We start from the raw sequence: 26,127 nt of genomic DNA on the forward strand, positions 1-26,127 counted from the left end.
TAGGCACCCTCCTAGGGCACTATTTTTTACCTCCAGAAGGGGGACACACTTTCAAAAAGACAAATATGTAAAACAATTGATGTGAACGCCGTCCCGGACAAGAGCAGATGAGCTGTTATTAGCTCCCTGCTCCACTGGTAATTCCATCAGAATGCAGGCTACTTCCAGCATGCGCACCATTGGAGATGGTACATACAGGGGACTGCATCGGGTGGCACAATTACATCACTACACTGCACTGTCCAGCACCCACTGCTATTTTAGAAGAGGGGATGATGGGCGTAGTATACAGGGAACCTGGATTTGGAGAGTATAAGCTTTTTTTTATTATTGTTATATTATTTGGCCACTAAATGGGGTCTGTGAGGAACATCAAATTAAGTGCTGCGGGGGCCATTAAATTAGGGTCTTTAGAAACATCAAATGAGTCTATGGGGCACACCAAATAAGGAGCTGTGGGGAACATTATATTAGGGGCGGTGGGTAGCATCATAAAAGAGGGGCTGTGGAGGTCATCACATGAGGGGTTGTGAGGGACATCACACAAGGGACTATAGGGGACATTATAGCCCATGAGCGGCTGTGGTGACCATACTCTATATGTAGTGGTGAGGGACATTATACTGGGGCGGCAGTGCCCATACTATATAGGGCACTGTGGGAAACATTATACTTGGGGCTATGATGACCATAGTAGATTGGTGGCTGTGGTGTATATTATACTGTGTGAGGTGATGTTGGGAATATTATAGTATATACATGGTGGCTGTGGGTGCCATTATAACTGTGGGCTTTATACTGTAAGGGTAACTGTGGGGTCTATAATATTGTATGGGGTGTTGTGAGGGCCAATATACTCTGTATGGGGGGCTGTGGTATGCATCATACTATATATAGATGCTCTGGTGGTGACCATACTATATAATGGGGGATGTTGGGGATATCATACTCTATGTTGTTGTGGTGATCATCACACCATGTAGAGGGACAGTGTGAGGAGTGGATACAATCTTGAGAGAGCAGCATGGTGGCAGAACGAGAGCCTAGTTTGAAGAGGGGGCACAGAATGGAAATGGAGAGGTGGCAGCATGAAATGGGAGCAAAGAATAAAGAGAGGTAAGCATAGTGATGGGACCGTGAGGAGATAGAGAGTGTAAAGGAAAATGAGAGAGAGGGCACTAGCATGGTATAGGCCATGGATCATAAGGTTGAACAGTGTGGCATATATAGCTGATAATGGCAGACAGTGGGATGGTAATAGCTCTTTAAGGTAGACAGTGTAAAAGCCATATACCATTGGAGGCTTATTTAGAGCATGGTATGGACAGATATATTTATGCGGTGGGCATATTAATTGCACTCTTATTTTTAAGGGCACTGTGTTGGGATGTTCTGCAAGGGACCAGAGAAGAGGGAAGTCTGCAGAAACAAGTTGTACATGTGAAAAGTCATGATGGCATCTAGACATGATGAAGATGAAAAGAAAAAGATGCTTCCTATATAATAAGATGTCACCTATATTGTACCTGGATGTAAATGTTTATTTCTGATACTGACTCTGTCTCATCACTACTGTAGTTCCTGTTTGGTCCGCAGTTTAATAAGAACAACTCTCCTTACCATTATCAAGGATATACTAGGAATAGTATGTTCATGCAATACAATTATATATGGAGCTGACTTGACATTACAGTTGATCACTGTACTGAGCCTGGTTGTTGTCATCATGTAATTATAGTGGTTGTGGTGATGTAGTAATGTACTTATGGTGGTTTTTATTATATATTCATGTACAAATAGTGCTTCAGGTGATTTATTCATTGTTACTGGGAGTGACAGGAATGGGGGGTGATTGGAAAAGGAGCCTTAGGCTGACACTTAAGCGGGCTTTACACGCTGCGATCTCGCTAGTGAGATTGCAAGCGATTACACCCGCCCCCGTCGGTTGTGCGACACGGGCATATCGCTGCCCGTCGCGCACAACCTCGCTTACCACCGTCACACGGACTCACCTGTCTGACGACGTCGCTCTGGCCGGCAAACCACCTCCTTTCTAAGGGGGCGAGTCGTGCGGCGTCAGAGCGACGTCACACGGCAGCCGTCCAATAGAAGCAGAGGGGCGGAGATGAGCGGGACGTAACATCCCGCCCACCTCCTTCCTTCTGCATAGCCGGTGGAGGCAGGTAAGGAGATGTTCCTCGCTCCTGCGGTGTCACACACAGTGATGTGTGCTGCCGCAGGAATGAGGAACAACATCGCTAATGAGAGGTAAACGACTTTTTGTTTTAGGACGACCTCTCCGCGGCAAACGATTTTTGCCGCTTTTGCGATCATTTTAGGTCGCACACAACTGCTACTATATCGTTAATGAAGCCGGATGTGTGTCCCAAACAACGTGACCCCGACGATAATTCATTAACGATATCGTAGCGTGTAAAGCCCACTTATGACTAAGCCTACCCTAGGGTTAACCTCAACCCAGGGGTACGCTTAATGGTAGCGAAGCCTGGGCCCCCAACATCACCCTATCTCCTGTCCCTGTCCCTTATTATAAGACCCCCTCCTCAACCTACCACCCAGGGGAATGACAAGGACAGAAATGGAAAACCCCACAGACAAAACTGACAGACTATGTAGGGTTATATCATAATATGCATTGTGGGAACACTTAAAGGGGCTTTACATGCTGCAATATCGTTAATATATTATCGTCGGGGTCACGGTGTTTGTGACGCACATCTGGCGTCATTAACGATATTGCAGTGTGTGACAAGTACGAGCGACCTTAAACGATCGCAAAAGCGGTCAAAATCGTTTGCCGTGGAGAGGTCATCCTGAAACTAAAAATCGTTCTCTGCTTATTAGCGATGTTGTTCGTCGTTCCTGTGGCATCACACATCGCTATTTGTGACACAGCAGGAGCGATGAACATCTCCTTACCTGCCTCCACCGGCAATGTGGAAGGAAGAAGGTGGGTGGGATGTTACGTCCCGCTCATCTCCGCTCCTCCGCTTCTATTGGACACCTGGCGTGTGACATCGCTATGATGCCGCACGAACCGCCCCCTTAGAAAGGAGGCGTATCGCCGGCCAGAGCGATGTCGCAGGGCAGGTAAGTGCGTGTGATGGGGGTAAGCGAGGTTGTGCGGCACAGGCAGCGATTTGCCCATGTCGCACAACCGACGGGGGCGGGTACGATCGCTTGAGATCTCGCTAGTGAGATTGCAGCGTGTAAAGTACCCTTTATTAGAAGAGGCTCCCAGTATGCCAGCAAGTAGTAAAAGTTTGCAGTGCTCTGGTTTTGCTGAAGCACGAACATGTCCTCTTGAATGAGTGCCTGACAATCTGCCTAACTTTACTGAAAAATTTAAAAATAATTTTACTTATTAATTGAAATCACAGACACAAAAACACTGTGGCTAAGTGGTTTATCTGAAGTACTGGAGTCCTGGTTTCAAACCCCATCAAGGGCACCATCTGCAAGGAGTTGGAATGGACTTTTTCCATGCTTGTAATAAATTGATGCAAAAACTATGAACACAGAAACCCCCACAATGTTTGAACTTTGCCTAATAGTTGTGTGCAATCTTTGTTTTGCTGTCGTCACTTTGTTACTATAAGTGGAGTGACACTGGTTTAATATTTACACCCAATTTTTGTAGGTTTACTACAAAACTAAACTCAACCCCTCTTTATATATCATCATGTAGCTTAATAAAGACCTATAAAGGACATTATTTATATTCAAAGGGTATTTTATGCTCTACATATCCAAACGCTGTCTGACCCTTAGCAAACTAAAAATTCTTAATGTGATTAAATGGTAAGTTGTTAATATTTTCATTTAAATATGTTTTCTGAAAATCTAAGTTATATAGTAAAGTGAAGGTCATTGATGTTTCTATAGCTGTCACCCAACCTCTCAAGAGTCCTGGAAGGTACATCTAAAACTCGTATATTAGCACATAAGTGTCAGTGTGTGTCCAACAAGACAAAACAATCACTGATCTGGGGGAGACAAGCCAGAGAAAACACTGCCGGCAGCCAGCGAGGATGCTCAACACAGTGAAATCCTAGGTGCATTGCCCCCTGGGATATATGCAAATCAAAAAAATCTGTGGAGCCGCTGTTAGGAGTCTCGACACAGAAACCAGCCAGATATCCCTCCGGGAAGGACCTAGCCAAGGAGTGGCTCTTTTTAGGAGACCACCATAACCACCATATTAAGTGGCCCTTTTAGTCAATATCCAACTCTTTGACAAGTTTAAATGTATGACAAGGGAAATACCAATGCCAGGTATCCATCCACAGACAGCTGTTTTGGGGTATTGCCTCTCATCAGTGTGGAGTAGGATTCTGGCCAGGTGGGAGCAATGCCTAGTAGACCAACAAGTGCGTGTCCAGGCAGATCTGTCATTCAGAAGTGTAGAAAAGATGGCTGACAACCAGAACGGGAACAACAGGGTGAGCCATAAGTATGGATACACCCTGATAAAATGGAAGTGGCTTCTGATATCACCTTACAGTTTGTGGTATATTAGTACTTGGGAGGTGCAAAAGATTTGGGGCTGGGTGATGCCCATGGAGGCCATCTGCAAAGCCGCCATTTTTAATTCAACTTTACTCTTTTTTTATCAGGGTGTATCCATACTTATGGCCACCCTGTATAATACCAACACTATTGGTTTTTAGTCATCCAGTTTCCAACAAACAGATATACCTAAAAAAGAGCTCATCTGGAAGAAAAAGCCTATATTGTCAGGTGATTATGAGGAAGAAAAACTGTTTATAGATTTACAATTAGTAACTGTAATATTACTCTAATGATTTCATTTTTGTAAGTCAAGTAACCTTTCAAAATATTGTATTGCATAGTTTGCAACAATCCCAAATTTGTTGGGAACATCCTGATTTTTAGATACCATCTTGGGTTGATCTGGTCCATAAATGGGAGGTATTTATATAACCATCACCTAAAAATATGAGGTCCATCCCTGTTTGGTGGAATTCCCTGGAGGGATAACAGTAAAGGGGTATTCCATCTCCAAGATCGTATTCCAATATATAGTAGGTGTAATAATAATAATAATATTAGCAAATATCTCCAATTAGAAATTTAATATAGATGTCATGCTAGGTACAGGGAAGTACCAAGCAAAAGGAAAGGTGACCTCTAATTAAACCTACCGCTGGTCCCTGGGGTCCCTCAGCACCCTAGATAGGTTCACACCTATGTGCCGAGCTGGATAAATGACCCTAGGTATCCCTAGTGCTTGGCACTAAATAGGGGATGGGTGTTATGAGATCTTCGTCAGCCCAACTAAACGCTAAAGGAAGACACAAGGAGAACACACAGGGGAAAAGAGCATGAACTACTTATCCACAGATAACTCAGGTAGAAGTTCAGCAGAGTAACAGCAATAATACCACAGATGAGAGCAAGGCACCTGCTTGCATACAGAACTTGAATAAGATGAGTAATATCACCAGCACCAGTCCAGGGAAGATGGGAGTATTTAAGCACATAGACAACACTGATAATCAGCAACTAGATGGTAAGAGGGCTCTGCTGGGTCCTAAAGGGGGAGAGATGAAAATTCAGCAGGAACGCTACCTAATGCAATGAATACTACCAGCAGGAACAATAGAAAGTCAGGGATTATTTTTGCAGCCAAATGCTGTGACCTTTTATTGCCAGAACTGTCTGTCACCCTCGACTCACCTTTAACAATAGATCTCCTGATATAGCCATGTTTCTTACCTCATGTGCAGGGCATTGCAGCATAGGTAGCCATGGTTATGTGCACTCATATGACAGTTCATTAGTTGCTTATGGTCGTCCATGGATATCTAAGCTGAAATGCCCTGCCCATGAGGTAAGAGACATGGCTATATCAGGAGAACTATACTACATTTCTAATTGGAGGTATTTGCTAATATTATTACATCTACTACATATTAGGACAGGATCCTGGAGATGGGAATACCCCTTTAAGTAAGTGTACTTAACATTTATAAGTAAGTGTACTGTATTATGAGAAATTCTCTCAAGTAAGTTCTTTAGCAAAAAACATGATCCTGGAGCAATAAAAAATGTATACGAAAGGGCAGGAACAATTTGAAACATTGGACATCACCTTGAGAGGCTCCTGAAAAGTGCCTGATTGAGGATAAGTTCCCACAATGAGTTTTTGATGCGTATTTTCACTGGAATCTATAGAAATGCTCACTGTGCTTTTTATAGACGCAGCATAAACTGAAATCCACAACATTTCAATATCTCTTGCAGGTTACTTTAAGTTTTACATGCGGATTTTCACCATAAATTTGTATTAAATCAAACGCGTTTTTAGCATTTACGTTTTTACGCTGCAGAAACACGCTAACAACTCATGTAAACTACACATAACTGTATCAAGAAGGTTTTGTCAAAGCCAAATACCAAGAAGTATCAAAAACAAAGCCGCAATAGAAGTATCAAAAACGCAATGGAAAAGCTTGGAAAAAAAAACACTCAAAAATTCAATGAAAAATGCGAGTAACCTATATAGTGAATAGGTGCAGAAATGCTGCAGAAAAATCTGCATCACGAATAACTCATCAAATACTCATGGTGGGAACATGGTCTTACCTGTGGTCTGTCTGCAGCGTGTTTACAGGATATCTGGTTTCCTCTGTCCTAGGTCCTGCTACAAACCATAGATTAGACAACTACACAAGATACAATCCCTAAAGCTGAGCTTTGGGTTCACCACAAAATATTGGAGTCTCTGCTCATCTGTCTGTACACAGCATGTCCTGTTCCATTTTATTGGGTGCTACAATGAAGGTGGGTGGCAATAAAGAAAGCAACGGCTCCCCATTATCAGCTGCTTTATCTGTTATGCTGCACATAATGTCCATGATCCTCTATAGAAATAATTCTTAATATAAGAAAATTTACCTTAAATTCTAATTTTCAGCTAAGCAGCATGTAGTTCCTATATATACTGAGAGTTTTTCATGTAATAGTGTGGGATCCTATAATGTGCAATGATGGCTGTTTGGGGGTGCTGTTGCCATTTCGCAGGTCAACTCTTTATCCAGAACATATCACTTGGAGCTTTCATAAAGAATCCTTTGTCTTTATCATCCATTAATCTCTCCTCTACGTCATTCTTGGGAGCTACATGGTGGCATTAGGGTCAAATCCTTGTTGTTGGGCTGGAGAGTACCCCTAGAAGCATGAGGCCTAATCTGCAAAGCTGAGGAGCTTTTAAGAAGACAGAGACATAAGTGGTTTGTCAAATTTCTTTTGTTAATTCCCAGGGGAACTAACATTATCCAAATACCACTAAAATCACTCAAAAATTAGCAAAAATAGGGGTATAGAAGAAACAGATGATGTAGAAACTGAGTCTCTCAGATAAAATATTCCTTTTTGCACTCGCTGACTGTGTTGTGTAAGTCCAACTCGTTCCTGAAGGGATAGTCCATGCTGTCCGGATATTCCTTCTCCTTGGACTGACTCTTTCCGTGAGTTTTTTTGTGTTGATAAAGAATTTTTATCATTATCGCCACAATGCATAAAATGATGAAAATTGTTACAGCTATGATGCCTAGAGAGAAAGAAAAGATGAGAATTAATTAGAATTCTACTCCTCATCTCTATACTTCAATGCAGAGCAGCATTCAAAATTCTGCTGAAGCTATCGTAGCCCCTGATTGTCCAGTGTCTACACACAATATTTAGGCTACAACTAGGTTGCAGCATAAAATGATGTGACATTCAATCACAATCATATTGCAATGTGCTATGACCACAATCCAAAAGTCAACAATACAAACCTGCAGGATTTCTGCATGACTAAATCACCATCATTAGTTAAAACTGGCAATGTAAAGTTTGTGCTCTTGAAGTTTCATAACTACAAGTCACTGTTGCCCTACTATTGTAATGCACTGTGGGAAATGAATTAGTTACACCATCTTCTTGCTTGGAGAGTGAGAAAAGACCATCTAGGGTTACATATATACTATTGTTAGGGCATATTCACATGCTTTACTTTTGCTGTAGTATTTATCAAAAAGGCCAATGTTACTTTGGTACCCACCACACCTATCTAAAGGATGGCTGCTAAATAAATTTCCCGGACCACCTCCTCATCCTGAATTTTTCTCTCTGTGTCCATAAAGGCCCTGGGACACCTAATACCTCTCCATCTACACCTGTTTGGCTTGGGACAACTCATAATTCCATTGTCAATAACACCTATTACTGACAACATCCAAATCTATCTTAATGGCCAAGATGTCAACTTTGTTATCATGATGATTGAACTAGATGCACTTGGGTCTTTTTTCAACCTATGTAACTATGACTCCACGGAGTGTCTATAAGCAATAATATCCTTCTCATCACACTTCCCAAAACGTAATGGACAAAACCAAACTCCTCATATTTACTCCATCTCATTGAACCTCCTTACCAGACCTATCTTACACAATAAATGATATCACGCTTTCTCGTGTATCACAAGTCTACAGTTTCGGTGCAACACTGGACTCTTCTCTGTATTTCAAACCACATATCCAAGCCTTTACCACCTCTTGCCACCTCAAATACATTTTCCAAAATCCATCCTTTCCTCAACCCTAAATCTACTAAAAAGTTAGTACATACCCTCAACCTCTCCCACCTTAACTACTGTAATTTCTTCCTCAGTGGCCTCCCGACTAACACACTCACACATTTCCAATCTGTCTTTAACTCTGCTGTCCAATTAATCCAATTCTCTCCTTGTTACTCCTCTGCCTCTGTCAATCCTTTATTTGGTATCTAATTCCCCAACAAATCCAGTTTAAACTATTAACAGATTATGGACAGTTTTGTTAATAATTGTATCCTCCATACATCCCCAAGTTAATTAGAAATTTTCCAACATGTAATTTCTGGTTCTCACAACACCTCCTTCCCTCCATCACCCTAGTATGTTTTTCACCCAACTGCCTACAAAGCTTTTTCCGAGCACTACCCATCATCTGGAATTCAGTGCTTCACTATGTCCGATTGTCTCCAATAATTGAAATCTTAGGATAAAACCTGAAAACTCATACCGTAAAGAGGTGGTCTGATGGCAAAGTAATTTTCTTCCTAACTCTCTATTTGATGCCATAATCTAAGCTATGTTATAATATACTTGGTTTAAAAATTTGTTAACCTTCCCTCACTACTCTAACTGCATATCCATTTTTTTTTCACTTCCTGTCTGATGACGCTCCAGTGCATGCTTGGATACTCATACAAAACATCATCATGGGTCAGAGGCTGTGGTCACTGCTGCACCTCCTGCCCCTCCCTGAAACAAAGCATCATCAGTTACGTTAGTTTCAGGTGCTCAGCCCTGCTCTGTTCATGCACGCTGTCCACTGTGTGATGTAATAAGCTGGCAACAGAGTGGTCATACCCGTATGGATAAAACTAGCGCCACCATCACAGGTGATATCACAGGTCTCTGCCTGGTATTCTGAGACCATTATGTTGCTAGCTTTTATTGAGTAGTAGGGAAGGTTATGGAATTTTTAAAGCAAATATATTAGAAAATAGCTTAGATTAGGGCATCAAATAGATAGGGAGTTAAGCGAAAAATGACTTTGCCTTCGAAATATCCCTTTAATAAAAGCCTACAGCATGCAATAACCATGCTATCACCTCCCTACCATCAAAGCTTTTTCTACCCCCCATTTAATGTCTCCTTCCAAATACCCTGTAGATGGAAAGCCCTTGAGGGCAAAGTCCTCTCCTTCTCTATAACGGTATGTCACCGTTATTTTGTTTACCCCCTACGATCAATAGAACTTGTGTGAGGTAGAATATGTGTCTCAGTAGCATCCGTGACTGGCTATTTTAGAAACTTCTAAACCCTCATACTCCATACACAAAACATTTATTCGACTTTGTATCCTTTTAAAGGACACAGTTAATCCCTTTTATGACTCCAGCTGGGAGAAATTGTGTTTTGAACTTCAGTATATTTCAGTCTTGATGTGCATTGAGGTGTGATGGTGAACTTCCAGCTCCTCAGCCTTACAGTCCATTCCTTGATGACTAGTGCCACCCTCCTCTGGTTGATTGTCAGGACAGTGGCTGTGTACCAGTGCAAATGACCTAACAATCAAACAAAGGAGGGTGGTGCTAGGTAGGGAATACAGAGAGAGGCTAAAGAACTGTAAGTGTGTAGAGTGGCACTAGGCAGTAGTGTAGGATGAGGGATTGACTCCAGATGGCCTGGCATGCTACATGAAATACCTGGTCTTGGCTGGATGTGTAGAGTTTGGCCATGGGGGCTGGCAACCCATGTGAGTGTCGAGAGCGGGGGCCAGCTTCCCCGTCGTGGGGGCTGCTCGGGGAGATCGCGCCCGGATCCGGTGCCTTCTCCTCGGTGGCTCGAGCGGGGCCGGACCCGAAGCTCGAGCAGCGCTCCTCGGCCGCAAGTGAAAAGGGGATTTGGGATGGACAGAGTTCGTGACGCCACCCACGGGTTGTGGTGATGGTGGGCACCACCGCTGCTGGTGATGGGGTTCCCGGGAGCGATGGCGGGGAGCAGCAAGGTGTTGACCCCTCCATGGGTAGGGGCTGTTGGTCCCGGGGCCCGGTGGCTGGTTTGATTCCCGTAGGATAGGGCTCGCAGGGTGCAGGGTCGCGGTGGAGCGCGGCGTAGTGCCGGATGGCACTGGTGTACTCACTCACACACAGATGGACAGAGTCTCTGGTAAACCAAACGGCTGGATAGACGGGGCCCACAGCCAGCTGCAGTGTTTCCCTGGATGGGTTGATGGTGGTTGTCGTTTCCCTGCACCTGTGTTTGTATGTTGACTCCGATGCCTGGGCACCGGTAGCCCGCTCCCCGACGTATATGTGCCGGAGGAGCCCCTTTGCCCGCAGACGCTGGCCCTTTGGATCTCTGGCCCTTGGCGGTGGCGCTTATCCGAAATGGTTGGGCTGTTGCCTTCAATCGGGACTTGGTTGGGAATGAACCCCTGAGATCCAGACCGCAGTCAGAGAAAGTGACTAGAGGTTGGCTTTAAGCCTAGTCGGGGTATGAGTACCCTGCTTGGTGCTTGGCTCCAATCGGCTCCCCGGTTCGGTACCGGCGGGCCACCGCCCGACCCCGGTCCTACGGTTCCGCTGACCTTCGCCAACTCCTGCAGACGGCCACCACCTTCTGCCGACCTTGCTGGAAGTGCCCGGGTTCTGCCCCAGACACACACAGTTCTTACTCCTCACTTCTGCCCAGGACTGGACTCTTTGACCACCACTGGACTAACTGACTAACTGTTACGGGGGGCTGTCTGATAATAAAATCTAAAGGAATATCAGACAGTCAGGGTCCACCGTGCAGAGACTCTGCTGCAGACTATGGCAGAGGATAAGGGGTATATAAGTGTGCCACTGTAAATAATAATAGCACAAGTGCAGAGTGCAATACCTCTGTTAAACTCACAGAGGAATATAATTAGAAAATAAAGCAAATCCTCCCTTACTTGGAGGGTGTGTGGAATGGTCTCTGTTAAAGATCACAGAGGCAAAAGCAGTGAGTGTGAAATGGCACCTACCTAGGTCCGTTCCTCTAGTGGTGCCAGGAGACGGACAGCAGCGTAAGCCGCACAAAGCTCCTACCTTCGTTCGCTCCACTAGTGTGCGAGGACACGAACCACTAGATATGGCACCTGCCTAGGTCCGCTCTTCTAGTGGTGCAAAAGAGACGGACAGCAGCGTAAGCCGCACAAAGCTCCTACCTGCGTTCGCTCCACTAGTGTGCGAGGACACGAACCACTAGATATGGCACCTGCCTAGGTCCGCTCTTCTAGTGGTGCAAAAGAGACGGACAGCAGCATAAGACGCACAAAGCTCCTACCTCTGTTCGCTCCCCTAGTGTTCGAGGATACGAACAACTGCCAGACGCAGTATAAGGAACGTTACCCTAGCGGCAACGTCCACCTACGAGTAGAATCACAAGGCCCAGCCGGACCATGTGCCTCAGGCACCTGCCTATGTCCGCTCCACTAAGAGGTAAGGATACAGACTGTAGCCGAAGCTGTAAGGTATAAGAACGCTACCCTGCCGGTAGCGCTCACCTAACATAGACAGAGAGATGCCTAGAGGAACGTGCACAGAGCGTCTACTCTCATGCATGAACCAAGAGGACTGAGCGCCGGGCGGCGTGCGTCAGGGTCTTATATAGACTCTGTGCCTCATCCAAGATGGAGGACACCAGAGCCAATCCGCTGCCAGAATGACAGCAATGACGTCACGCTGGCCTATCACCGAGCAAAGCGTCACAAGCACATGACCAGCGACCAATCGGCATAGAAGGTGTCAGAGACATGTGACCACGTGTCACAAGCACATGACCAGCGGCCAATCAGCTTAGAAGGTGTCAGAGACATGTGACCTCGTGTCAGCGATGATGTCACCTGCACATGTGCAATGGCTCCAAGATAGGACTTAGTCTCCAGCGCTTGCACATGTGCAGTAGCAAGAAATACGGACATAGTCTCCAGAGCCACAGCAACCGTAACACTAACTATGTTCTTCCTGCCTCCAGGCTATGAACTCCTCGGTGGGCGGGGCCAACCACCTGGCTCCACCCCACCTGGTGTGGACATCAACCCTGGAGGGTGGCAACAAGGATTTACTGTTTGACTGGTGTGACCTGTCCAGGGAAGGGGGTGTATGGTGTTGTGTAGTGACCTGTGACCCCTGGGGTCCAGGGTGTCACATTAGCTGCATTATCTCTCATGTTGGCTAGCCAGGACAAGATGATGACTCACACACTGATGGAGACCAACTGTAGACTTTGAACCACAACTCTTTACTGGATGGTTCACTCTCATTCACAACTTTACACTCCAGGTAGCAGGCACATATCTTCCAGAAAGTTCAATTTTTACTTTGCATTAACAGACACAGTTCAATTTCCCTCTGGGTTGCTTTTGATTTTCTGGGCCGGTGAGTCCCAGTGCAACCCAGTCCATGATGCTCACCTTCCCTTCCTGCAGTCCCATGTCCAGTCTCCTCAGGGGTCCTATAATGACCGGAGTAAAGCTTTGTACACATAGTGGGACATCGTTCAGTTGATTGACTACATCACAAGCCAGTAGAGGTTAATGTGGCACCTTCATGGTTAAGGGGCCTGGCCGCTAGAGTCCTGCACCAGTAGAGGTCACCTGGTACCTGATGGTTAAGGTGCTTGAATATTACAGTTCCGTCTTCCAGCTCTTATCATCTAGGGCCACTCTATTCGATGATCAATGTCTAGTTACAATGCTGGTCACACCATATGTCTCTTGCCACTTTCAAGATTCACGCTATCTTGTATTCTGTCGCCATTGACAGAAAAGACCCACTGTATGGGACCTTCACAACTGACCGACTATACATCTGTCACGTTCCCTAACTAGGCCTTTACTACCTCTTTCTAGAATGAGCCATCCTTTCCTTGTTAGCTGAATCCTCCCTGGGTGGTTTAGTTCTGACACTTAATTACTTCTGGCACTGTAGTCTGTTGCTGGGCAGACTTGAACTTTCACACTGTGCAATCATTGTAATAACTCACATTATCACATCCTATATTATGCATTATTTATAACACTGCTACACACTATGCATATTATACTTAACATTACTATTGTTGAGGAGGGCTATTGGATCAAATACTTAATTAACCTCGAGACTTAGGGGCTTATGGGAAATTACAAATGAAACATATTATTTCCCCTTACATAAACAATTCAAATATATCACCATATGTGATACTCATCCAAGATGGCCACTGATGACGTCATAGATCCGCCCACCGACGACACCCCAGATCCACCCACAATGACGTCATAGACCTACCCACAATGACGTACAGATCCGCCCACCAATCAGCACATGGACTAACCCAATGTTCAACCCACCAGCCAATGGACATAACCGAACATGCCTACTTCAGAGCTAACCATGCCCCATACCCTCTTTTATATAATTTGTAGCTCTGATGAAATAAAGGTCTCTTGGGCCAATCTCTGATCAAGGAGAGATTTCACATCTGACTCTTTGTCTGGTGTTAATTCCTTCATGCATGCACTTGATCTACACCAATTAGGTCAGGGCAGGCAACTACTGAACATTTTAGAGTGTTCCCCCTAAACTTTTGCTGCCCAATGTGGAGACAACATAGGAGACACCCTAAAATCATAAAGACCGGAGATGGGAACGGCATGACATGCTAGATGCCCCATTACGGAGCCTGATCAACTCCTAACGAGAACACGGTAAGTCTGCTGGTTTTTTCATAATCTATAGTCTTTCCTGTGACTCTCGGGGTGTGCTGTTCTGATTGCCTGGGGTATCTGTAGACGGCAGAAGGATCTCTCCACTGTTGGCCATATTGATTGCGGAAGAACCGTCACGTGTTCAGTTGCCCGCTGCCTGTTATATGTTGTGTCGAGGGGAGATTGACAGATAGTTAAAGGAGAAAGTGGGTTTCTGAGCGGTGTCGGGAGATGTGATATGGTTTGTGGTTGTCGCCTGTGATACGATTTGTGGTTCTAGTGGAGACTTAAATGGTTCATAAGGTTTGGTACAAGGCCAAGAGATATTACGGGGTTTTAATTGTTCAGGTGAGGCACATGTTGCCACATGCTCTCAAAGTTGATGTAAGAGGCTGGGTGTAAGACCTCCTAGTGAGGCTTGATACAGGGCCTGGTGTATGAGGCTGGGTATAAGACCAACTAGTTAGCCTTGATAAGGGGACTGGTGTAAGATGCTGGGTACAAGACCTCTTATTGAGGCTTGATACGGGGTTTGGTGTAAAAGGCTGGATTCAAGAACTCCTAGTGAGGCTTGATATGGTGCCTGGTGTAAGAGTCTGGGTACAAGACCTCCTAGTGAGGCTTGATACCGGGCCTGGTATAAGAGGCTGGGCACAAGACCTCCTAGTGAGGCTTGATACTGGGCCTGGTGTAAAAGGCTGGGTTCGAGACCTAGCGTGGACTTAAGTTAAATTATGGAATGCAGAAATCAGACAAGAACCACACAGCAGGACAGGGACATCTGGATAGCAAGTGTGTGCTGCAAACTCAAAGTTTTCTTTAGTATCTCAGTTGTGAGTCATCTCCCCGGTCTTTTTTGTTTGTTTGGTGTTTTTTCTCAGTCTGCATAGAGAAAAATGGAGAAATTGATGCAGTTGTGCCACATTGGCTCTAGGCCAAATTCACATGGCAAATTAGACCCCTATACATTAGTTGCGACTCATGAAGGGAAAAGTCATGTTAAATAATGTAAAAAGCTTATGAAGTTATGTGGAATGCCAGAAGGGGAAGATTGCAGCCTCTAGAGTGGAAAATTGTTTTGAAAGAAAAAATGGCATTTTAGAAGATAATGGATTGTTGCCTGCTGCCTGTGCATGGAGAAGAGTCTCAAAAAGTTTGCACAGAGAAAAGTGGGTAGAAGAAAAGAAAAAGAAGGACAGAGTTTTGTGTTATGTGCATTACAGAAATGAGTGAAAAGTGAGCGACGACCACTGCATAATGGTGACAGTGGCAGCCATATTTGGGTCATATCACCATGTGGGTGAGCCATGTGCTGCTTCTGGTGGCAGCCATTTTTGGTCATCTCAGCATGTGTTGTGTCCAAATCTAAGATGGCTGCTATAAGCATGGTGTTTAAATTTAAAATGTTGGATGAAGAACATGGCATGTCCAAATACAAAATGGCCGACAGAGCATGTGGTTGTATTCAAATCCAAAATGGTGGCTAAAGCATGGTTAAGACAAAGACAGGAAGTGAGTGGGGGATGTGAGAAGAAGACCACATGTTCTGTGAATGTTTGAACAAAGGATTGGATTGACTACTACATATTTAGACATAATTATGAGTTTTTTTAGCTATAAGTGAACTAGGACCGTGGACATATACAGTGTGTGTATATATATATATATGTGTGTGTGTGTGTGTGTGTGTGTGTGTGTGTGTGTGTGTGTGTGTGTGTGTGTGTGTGTGTGTGTGTGTGTGTGTGTGTGTGTGTGTGTGTGTGTGTATGAGTGTGTGTGTGTGAGTATATGTGTATATGTAGCGTGTAGACTACAGAATATAGGCGGAAAAGAAGATATAAGCCTCTCTAATGTAAGGTCAGTTTTCTTTCCCCCCGCATACTCCTACAGTCCTAACAAAGAAACCATAAACTATATGGGCCATCTTTTTTACATCTATACCTCTCAGTGAAGCTGACAAAACTACACTTACTGAATAACATATGAAGTGTTAGTAGGGGTAACTGCACATATTGATAAAGTAATATTTGGGAGTCAGGACAGTCATAAAAAATATCTAATTAGCAGAAAATTAGAATGAGTATTTGCAAATATCAGTATTTTAAAGTCCTCCAGTATTGGATCTGATAGAATAGAAAGAACAATAATAAAATTATTAAATGACATACCTTTAGAGAAAGATGTGAATAAAAAATAAATAAATAAAATAATATTATACAATGCCTTGCGAAAGTATTCGGCTGCTTGAATTTTTCAACCTTTTCCCACATTTCAGGCTTCAAACATAAACATAAAAATTTTAATGTTATGGTGAAGAATCAACAACAAGTAGGACACAATTGTGAAGTTGAACGAAATTTATTGCTTATTTTAAACTTTTTTAAAAAATAAATAACTGAAAAGTGGGGCGTGCAATATTATTCATCCCCTTTAAGTTAATACTTTGTAGCGCCGCCTTTTGCTGCGATCACAGCTGCAAGTCGCTTGGGGTATGTGTATATCAGTTTTGCACATCGAGAGACTGAAATTCTTGCCCATTCTTCCTATGCAAATAGCTCGAGCTGAGTGAGGTTGGATGGAGAGCGTTTGTGAACAGAAGTTTTCAGCTCTTTCCCTAGATTCTCGATTGGATTCAGGTCTGGACTTTGACTTGGCCACTCTAACACTTGGATACACTTATTTGTGAACCATTCCAGTGTAGATTTTGCTTTATGTTTGGGATCATTGTCTTGTTGAAAGACAAATCTCCGTCCTAGTCTCTAGTCTTTTGCAGACTCCAACAGGTTTTCTTCAAGAATGGTCCTGTATTTGGCTCCATCCATATTCCCATTAATTTTAACCATCTTCCCTGCCCCTGCTGAAGAAAAGCATGCCCAAACCATGATGCTGCCACCACCATGTTTGACAGTGGGGATGGTGTGTTCGGGGTGATGAGCTGTGTTGCTTTTACGCCAAACATATCGTTTGGCATTGTGCCCAAAAAGTTTGATTTTGGTTTCATATGACCAAAGCATTTTCTTCCACATGTTTGGTGTGTCTCCCAGATGGCTTGTGACAAAGGTTAAACGACACTTTTTATGGATATCTTTGAGAAATGGCTTTCTTCTTGCCACTCTTCCATAAAGACCAGATTTGTGCAGTGTACGACTGATTGTTGTCCTATGGACAGACTTTCCCACCTTAGCTGTAGATCTCTGCAGTTCATCCAGAGTGATCATGGGCCTCTTGGTTGCATATCTGATCAGTCTTCTCCTTGTTTGACATAAAATCTTTGCGGGACTTGGTAGATTTGCAGTGGTATGATACTTCTTCCATTTCAATATGAATGCTTGCACAGTGCTTCTTAGGATGTTTAAAGTTTTGGAAATATTTTTGCAACTAAATCCGGCTTAAAACTTTTTCACAACAGTATCACGGACCTGTCTGTTGTGTTCCTTGGTCTTCATGATGCTATCTATGCTTTAAACAGAACACTGAGACTGTCACAGAGTAGGTGCATTTATACAGAGACTTGATTAAACACAGGTGGCTTATATTTATCATCATCATTTATTTAGGACAACATTGGATCATTCAGAGATCCTCAATGAACTTCTGGAGTGAGTTTGCTGCACTGAAAGTAAAGGGGCCGAATAATGTGCACGCCCCACTTTTCAGTTTTTAATTTTTTCCAAAAATTTAAAATAAACAATATATATCGTTCAACTTCACAATTGTGTCCTACTTGTTGATTCTTCACCATAACATTAAAAGTTTTATCTATATGGTTGAAACCGGAAATGTGGGAAAAGGTTGAAAAATTCAAGGGGGCCGAATACTTTCGCAAGGCACTATATATATATATATATATATATATATATATACAGTATATTTCCATCGAGTGAATGTGTCCTGAGAGACACATGTTGTAGAGTGTGACTTGGCTGGCGTCTTAAGTTTCGCTTTGGCTGCAGGGGGGAGGTGCAGAGTTTAAACTTTCCAAACCTGTAGAGCAGTATTTTTGGCTGACGGGAGAAGGAACAGTTTTCAAATGACTAACATTAGAAGAGGTTCTATTAGTATTTTGATTTAAAGTATGTGGATATTTATAGCATTCTGTCTTCAAAATATTTAATGTCTTGAATCATCTTTCTTTTTGTAGAAAGAAAGATTGCAATGCAGATTTCTGTGGTTAAAGGGAAGGTTGAAAAGCCATTGAAATGGTTTTCCATTATAATGTTACATATAAAGCTACTGTCACACTTGCATTGTGTAACGCATGTGACGGACGTCTTGCAAAAAGTGTAATAATAAAGGCAACGGATTCCAGTGAAATAACGCATTGCGTTAAGTTTTCTTTAGCCGAGAGAGAGCCCTCATCTTCACCGCACACATCCCGACACTACAGCCCTCATCTTCACCGCACACATCCCGACACTACAGCCCTCATCTTCACCGCACACACCCAGACACTACCGCCCACATCATTACCACACACATCCCGACACTCCAGCTTTCATCTTCACCGCACACATCCTGACACTACAGCCCAAATCATCACCGCACACACCGCCACTGCCGCCCCCATCATCACCGCACACACGCCGACCCTACAGCCCTCATCTTCACCGCACACATCCCGACACTACAGCCACTCATCTTCACCGCACACATCCCGACACTACAGCCCTCATCTTCACCGCACACATCCCGACACTACAGCCCTCATCTTCACCGCACACATCCCGACACTAAAGCCCTCATCTTCACCTCACACACCCCTACACTACAGTCCTCAACATCACCGCACACATCCCGATACTACAGCCCTCATCTACACCGCACACACCCTGACACTACAGTCCTCATCTTCACCGCACACATCCCGACACTACAGCCTTCATCATCACCGCGCACACACCGGCACTACCGCACCCATCATCACTGCACACGCACGCACTACCGCACTCATCATCACCGCAAACACACCGGCACTACCGCACCCATCATCACCGCACATGCAGGCACTACCGCACCCATCATCACCGCACACACAGGCATTACCTCAGTGATGTTCCCGCTGACAGCACAATTCACTTCAGTTGCTGCGCAGAGCTCACAGCGAGCGGCGGTATTCTACGGCCGCTCCTGTCATCTTCATGTAGCAGAGCTGGATGCGTCGCGGGACCTCGTGTGGATTACGCCGAACCTGGAGGGGTATTTGGGGATTTTAATAAAGTGGTGAAAGAGGGTGGGTTTTTTTTGTCTTTTCTTCCAAATAAAGGATTTTTTTGGGTGTATGTGTTTATTTACTTTCACTTACAGGTTAATCATGGAATGTGTCTCATAGACAACTGCCATGATTAACCTAGGACTTAGTGGCAGCTATGGGCTGCTGCCATTAACTCCTTATTACCTCGATTGCCACCTCACCAGGGCAATTCGGGATGAGCCGGGTAGAGTCCCGGGACTGTCGCATCTAATGGATGCGACAATTCCGGGCGGCTGTTGGCTGATATTTTTAGGCTAGGGGGCTTCCCATAACGTGGGGCTCCCCATCCTGAGAATACCAGTCTTCAGCCATGTGGCTTTAACTTGGCTGCTATAAAATTGGGGGGGGACTGCATGCCGTTTTTTTAAATTATTTATTTATTTATTGTACTGCACGATATAGACCCGCCCACCAGCAGCTGTGATTGGTTGCAGTGAGACAGCTGTCACTCAGCGTGGGGGCGGGTCTGACTGCAACCAATCATAGGCGCCAGTGGGCTGGGGAAGCAGTGAATACTAGATGGAATAATGAGCGGCTGGCTTTTTCAAAAGAGGAAAAGACGCCGGAGCTTTGTGACAGCTGTGCAGCGTCATGCCCGTGATCGGTGAGTATGAGAGAGAGGGGAGAGGGGGAGAAAGACCAGGAGTGATTTTAAATGATTTCGATCATTCTGCTGGACATGCTGAGCATGAGCAGTAGAATGTGACGAAATCCGTCAGCGGATTCCGCCGCTGAGCGCATAGCGGCATAATCCGCCACCATAGACAATCATTAGACACCATGGCGGTTTCTAACGGAATCTGTCAAGGTGCGCTATTTTAACGACACAAAAAACGCTACATGCAGCATTCCTTCCGCCCGACGCAGCGTCAAAATAACGACGCTGCGTCATGCAGCGGATGTAACGCAAGACCACCCATTGCTATCCATAGCTAATAGAAGTTTATGAGGAATAAAACGATTTCCTGCGACGGTTACAGTAATTCCTCAAGGCTGCGGATAGGAACGGAAACCATCCAACACAAGTGTGAAAGTAGCCTAACACAATATTTATAGTGTTCTCAGTCACAATCTAGACACAATGTGACTTTTTTATACCCTAAATATAGAACTCCAGTGCCATATAGTTTTTTAATCCAGTTATGCTTAGAATAATAGATTCAAAAAGGGAGGGGGGAGATGATATGGAAAGTCACAGTCACCTATTTTTAAATTTTTAATTAGTTCATCAATATTAAGTTTTCTTTATATTTTTATCTCTAACGCAGCATACAGCAGACATACATATACAGTTTCTCATGATTGCTCTGATGTAACAAGAAATGGTAGGGTTTGAGCATGTCTCGGATGAGCCCATTGCTAATGCAGATTTTGAGTTTTTCCGTAGATGAATCCAGATACCCAGATGCTGCTTGATTCTACACTGGATATGCTGAGGTTACGCAACATGAGGTAATAAAAATCGAACCATTCCCTCCTCTCCCATTGGAATAGGAGAAAGAGATGAATATTTCCAGTCACTGTGGTATGAAGAGCGGAAAGGGGTAAGATGTTCAAATGTGTATATAGGCAGCAGATCTTTTCTAGTGTGACATGATAAACTATAAAGACCGTATAGTGCATATGAGCCCAGGTGGAAGCTCTCCTGTTATCAAATGAGTCTGACACAGTGAAGTTAAAGCTCACACCTGAGCTGACTGATGCAGCCAGAGAAGATGCTCGCACAGATGCAGCTGCATGGGAGCAGTAAATGGGCCTAGAGTTATGAGTCTTTTACCATTGTAGTCCAGAACCTCAGTGGCACTTGTCATATCTGTGACATTGGTCACTACTTTTTTTACTGTTTTTAAATCCCTACAGGAATAAGCAATTCAGCAAGGAACTAAGTGAGACACAGGGAGCCAGCTGACTGACGAAGGTCTGTGGACAAAGGGCAGTAAGCTTTCTCTGTCATGAGCTCTCTATTCAGTGATGGCCCAGGTAACCCATGCAGTAACACATCTGACAAAGACTGTTATAAAAGTGTGGTGGTAGACAAGGTATGGGTAGCACCAGAGTTCAGTACCCAGGTGCCCAGACTCACTCAGCCTTGTAGAACGTGTGCTTAATACAAGGTAGAAAAACTGTAAAGACCTCGCAGAAAAATACCCTTCATCCGATCTACTGCTCCAGAGATTGCAGATTAGTCATATAAGCCTACACGTGGTTTGTATGAGTTTGTGCTTGTTGTGTGAATCTCTTTTCAGGATAGATCTGAGACATATTCAGTGCGGAAAACCACGTATAGTGCCGAAAAACTCATGATGGTGGTGGTATGTAAAAATGGAGTTTCTAAAAGTGGTAAAAGTACATATTTTATAGCAGAGATCATTATAGAGATCTTAGAGTACTGGGAATTAGCAGCTATCCACACTCCTCACCATCCAAAAAGCAGTAGGAATGTGTAAAGGCTGAATGGAACATCAAAATGTAACAATCCACAAGATAATAGTGGATGCTGGCAAATCATAATTGATTGTTCTCAGTGAGAGAAACAAAATTATAATTTTGTAGTTGTGATACCTTTTAATGGCTAACTAAAATAAAATAAAATGGTGTTACAAAGCAAGCTTTCGAGACATCTCAGGTCATCAGGCATGGTAGGACAAAATATCTGAAGACACACCAAAATATCACACAGAATGAACTGGCAAATCATGTAACAGATATTTGTTTTCCTTTTCTTAATAAATAGAACTCCATATAAGATATTTTTTGGTTTAGCACCTAGAACATTATTATATTTCCCACAGACAGACTTCAGATATAGTACAATATCCTACTTAAGCAAGCATTGTTGACCTTAGGGAGATCAACATATCCACTGCGGAGACACCGTCACGTGTTTCTCAACGCAGTGATTCTAGAGCATTGCCCCCTGGGAAGTATGCAAATAAGAAAGCCGCGGAGACACCATCACGTGTTTCTCAACGCTGGCAGGAAACTAGCCAGGTCTTTCACCGGGAAGGAACAACCACGGGAAGGGCAGTCTTCAATCAAGGAGACCACCTATACCAAACATGGTATCCATCCACAGACAGCCGTTTCGGGGTGTTTGCCCCTCATCAGTGTGGAGTAGGAATCTGGCTAGTGGGGGCAATGCCTAGTAAAAGACTACTTAAGCAAGCATTGTTGACCTTAGGGAGATCAACATATCCACTGCGGAGACACCGTCACGTGTTTCTCAACGCAGTGATTCTAGAGCATTGCCCCCTGGGAAGTATGCAAATAAGAAAGCCGCGGAGACACCATCACGTGTTTCTCAACGCTGGCAGGAAACTAGCCAGGTCTTTCACCGTGAAGGAACAACCACGGGAAGGGCAGTCTTCAATCAAGGAGACCACCTATACCAAACATGGTATCCATCCACAGACAGCCGTTTCGGGGTGTTTGCCCCTCATCAGTGTGGAGTAGGAATCTGGCTAGTGGGGGCAATGCCTAGTAAAAGACTACTTAAGCAAGCATTGTTGACCTTAGGGAGATCAACATATCCACTGCGGAGACACCGTCACGTGTTTCTCAACGCAGTGATTCTAGAGCATTGCCCCCTGGGAAGTATGCAAATAAGAAAGCCGCGGAGACACCATCACGTGTTTCTCAACGCTGGCAGGAAACTAGCCAGGTCTTTCACCAGGAAGGAACAACCACGGGAAGGGCAGTCTTCAATCAAGGAGACCACCTATACCAAACATGGTATCCATCCACAGACAGCCGTTTCGGGGTGTTTGCCCCTCATCAGTGTGGAGAAGGAATCTGGCTAGTGGGGGCAATGCCTAGTAAAAGACTACTTAAGCAAGCATTGTTGACCTTAGGGAGATCAACATATCCACTGCGGAGACACCGTCACGTGTTTCTCAACGCAGTGATTCTAGAGCATTGCCCCCTGGGAAGTATGCAAATAAGAAAGCCGCGGAGACACCATCACGTGTTTCTCAACGCTGGCAGGAAACTAGCCAGGTCTTTCACCGGGAAGGAACAACCACGGGAAGGGCAGTCTTCAATCAAGGAGACCACCTATACCAAACATGGTATCCATCCACAGACAGCCGTTTCGGGGTGTTTGCCCCTCATCAGTGTGGAGTAGGAATCTGGCTAGTGGGGGCAATGCCTAGTAAAAGACTACTTAAGCAAGCATTGTTGACCTTAGGGAGATCAACATATCCACTGCGGAGACACCGTCACGTGTTTCTCAACGCAGTGATTCTAGAGCATTGCCCCCTGGGAAGTATGCAAATAAGAAAGCCACGGAGACACCATCACGTGTTTCTCAACGCTGGCAGGAAACTAGCCAGGTCTTTCACCGGGAAGGAACAACCATGGGAAGGGCAGTCTTCAATCAAGGAGACCACCTATACCAAACATGGTATCCATCCACAGACAGCCGTTTCGGGGTGTTTGCCCCTCATCAGTGTGGAGTAGGAATCTGGCTAGTGGGGGCAATGCCTAGTAAAAGACTTCCCAGGGGGCAATGCTCTAGAATCACTGCGTTGAGAAACACGTGACGGTGTCTCCGCAGTGGATATGTTGATCTCCCTAAGGTCAACAATGCTTGCTTAAGTAGTCTTTTACTAGGCATTGCCCCCACTAGCCAGATTCCTACTCCACACTGATGAGGGGCAAACACCCCGAAACGGCTGTCTGTGGATGGATACCATGTTTGGTATAGGTGGTCTCCTTGATTGAAGACTGCCCTTCCCGTGGTTGTTCCTTCCCGGTTAAAGACCTGGCTAGTTTCCTGCCAGCGTTGAGAAACACGTGATGGTGTCTCCGCGGCTTTCTTATTTGCATACTTCCCAGGGGGCAATGCTCTAGAATCACTGCGTTGAGAAACACGTGACGGTGTCTCCGCAGTGGATATGTTGATCTCCCTAAGGTCAACAATGCTTGCTTAAGTAGTCTTTTACTAGGCATTGCCCCCACTAGCCAGATTCCTACTCCACACTGATGAGGGGCAAACACCCCGAAACGGCTGTCTGTGGATGGATACCATGTTTGGTATAGGTGGTCTCCTTGATTGAAGACTGCCCTTCCCGTGGTTGTTCCTTCCCGGTGAAAGACCTGGCTAGTTTCCTGCCAGCGTTGAGAAACACGTGATGGTGTCTCCGCGGCTTTCTTATTTGCATAGTACAATATCCTGACCAGCGATGTACGAGCATTATATAATTTACTAAACAGTGTGATAAACAGGTATGTTCTCCAATTCCAGATCTTAAATCAGTGTCAGGAGCACGTGGTCTCAAGCCAGGAGAATAGGTGATCTTAAAAAGACAAGTGAGAAAGAGCCATGAGTCAAGATCAGATGGGCAGATCCAGCTTCTCCTGACCACAGCAACCTCCATGAAGCTTGAGGGAAACCCCTATCTGGACACAACAGCCGCTGTAAAGAGTCATCGTACCAGCAGAATGAGGGTTACAACACACATAGTGCTGTATTTTCTCACATATAAGCTTATGGAAAATGTCTAGATTGGGGATGATACATGGGAAATAACCAAGATAAGGGAACAATGGGTTCAGGAACATTACACATATAATGACTCACGGTGGAGAAAACATTATCTGACCTGAACCAATCTATTTTATATTATTATTATTTATAGTTTAAGGGTTTAAGTGACTTTTAGGGGTACTTCACACACAGCGAGATCGCTACTGAGATCGCTGCTGAGTCACGTTTTTTGTGACCTCATTAGCGATCTCGCTGTGTGTGACACTGAGCAGCGATCTGGCCCCTGCTGTGAGATCGCTGCTCGTTACACACAGCCCTGGTTCGTTTTTTTATTGTTGCTCTCCAGCTGATAAGCACACATCGCTGTGTGTGACAGCGAGAGAGCAACAATCCTGAATGTGCAGGCAGCAGGAGCCGGCGTCTGACAGCCTGCGGTAAGCTGTAACCAAGGTAAACATCGGGTAACCAAGGTGGTTACCTGATATTTACCTTCGTTACCAGCCTCCGCAGCTCTCACGCTGCCAGTGCCGGCTCCTGCTCCCTGCACACGCTAAGCTAAGCGGTGTGCGCTGGTAACTAAGGTAAACATCGGGTAACCATACCCGATGTTTACCTTAGTTACCAGTGTCCGCAGCTTCCAGACGCCAGCTCCGTGCAAGCGCAGCGTTGCTTGCACGTCGCTGCTGGCTGGGGGCTGGTCACTGGTCACTGGTGAGATCTGCCTGTTTGACAGCTCACCGGCGACCATGTAGCGACGCAGCAGCGATCCTGACCAGGTCAGATCGCTGGTGGGATCGCTGCTGCATCGCTAAAGTGTGACGGTACCCTTAAGGATAACACACACCTGTATGTAACTCGTATTGTCTTATTTGTTGGTATTTGAAGCCGTAAAAGTGCTACTCTGTCTTACTGAAGGTAATTAGGTTCATATGTAAGGGAGAATCCTATACAGAACTTCTGGTCATGGAATACACCACTGGAGAAAAGAAGAGATCCATTAGTGTTGGGATACAAGTATGTGTATTCAGGTAGGAAAATCATGAGGACGCGGATAGCACTTGAATGTCGACTGAAAATCGGTCTTTCAG

General features: G+C 44.7%; 1 protein-coding gene across 1 annotated transcript in view; it reads right to left on the reverse strand.

The window, feature by feature from the left end:
* Nucleotides 1-3,171: 3,171 nt before the first annotated feature.
* LOC142289690 (contactin-associated protein-like 5) overlaps nt 3,172-26,127 on the reverse strand; it is a 766,069-nt gene continuing 743,113 nt past the window's right edge. Inside the window, exon 23 of the mRNA XM_075333618.1 lies at nt 3,172-7,597. Within this exon, the coding sequence (XP_075189733.1) occupies nt 7,401-7,597 (197 nt within the window). The 3' untranslated portion in view covers nt 3,172-7,400. The remainder of the gene's footprint in view (nt 7,598-26,127) is intronic.

The sequence above is a fragment of the Anomaloglossus baeobatrachus genome, chromosome 2, assembly GCF_048569485.1.
Source record: "Anomaloglossus baeobatrachus isolate aAnoBae1 chromosome 2, aAnoBae1.hap1, whole genome shotgun sequence".
NCBI classification, from domain to species: domain Eukaryota; kingdom Metazoa; phylum Chordata; class Amphibia; order Anura; family Aromobatidae; genus Anomaloglossus; species Anomaloglossus baeobatrachus.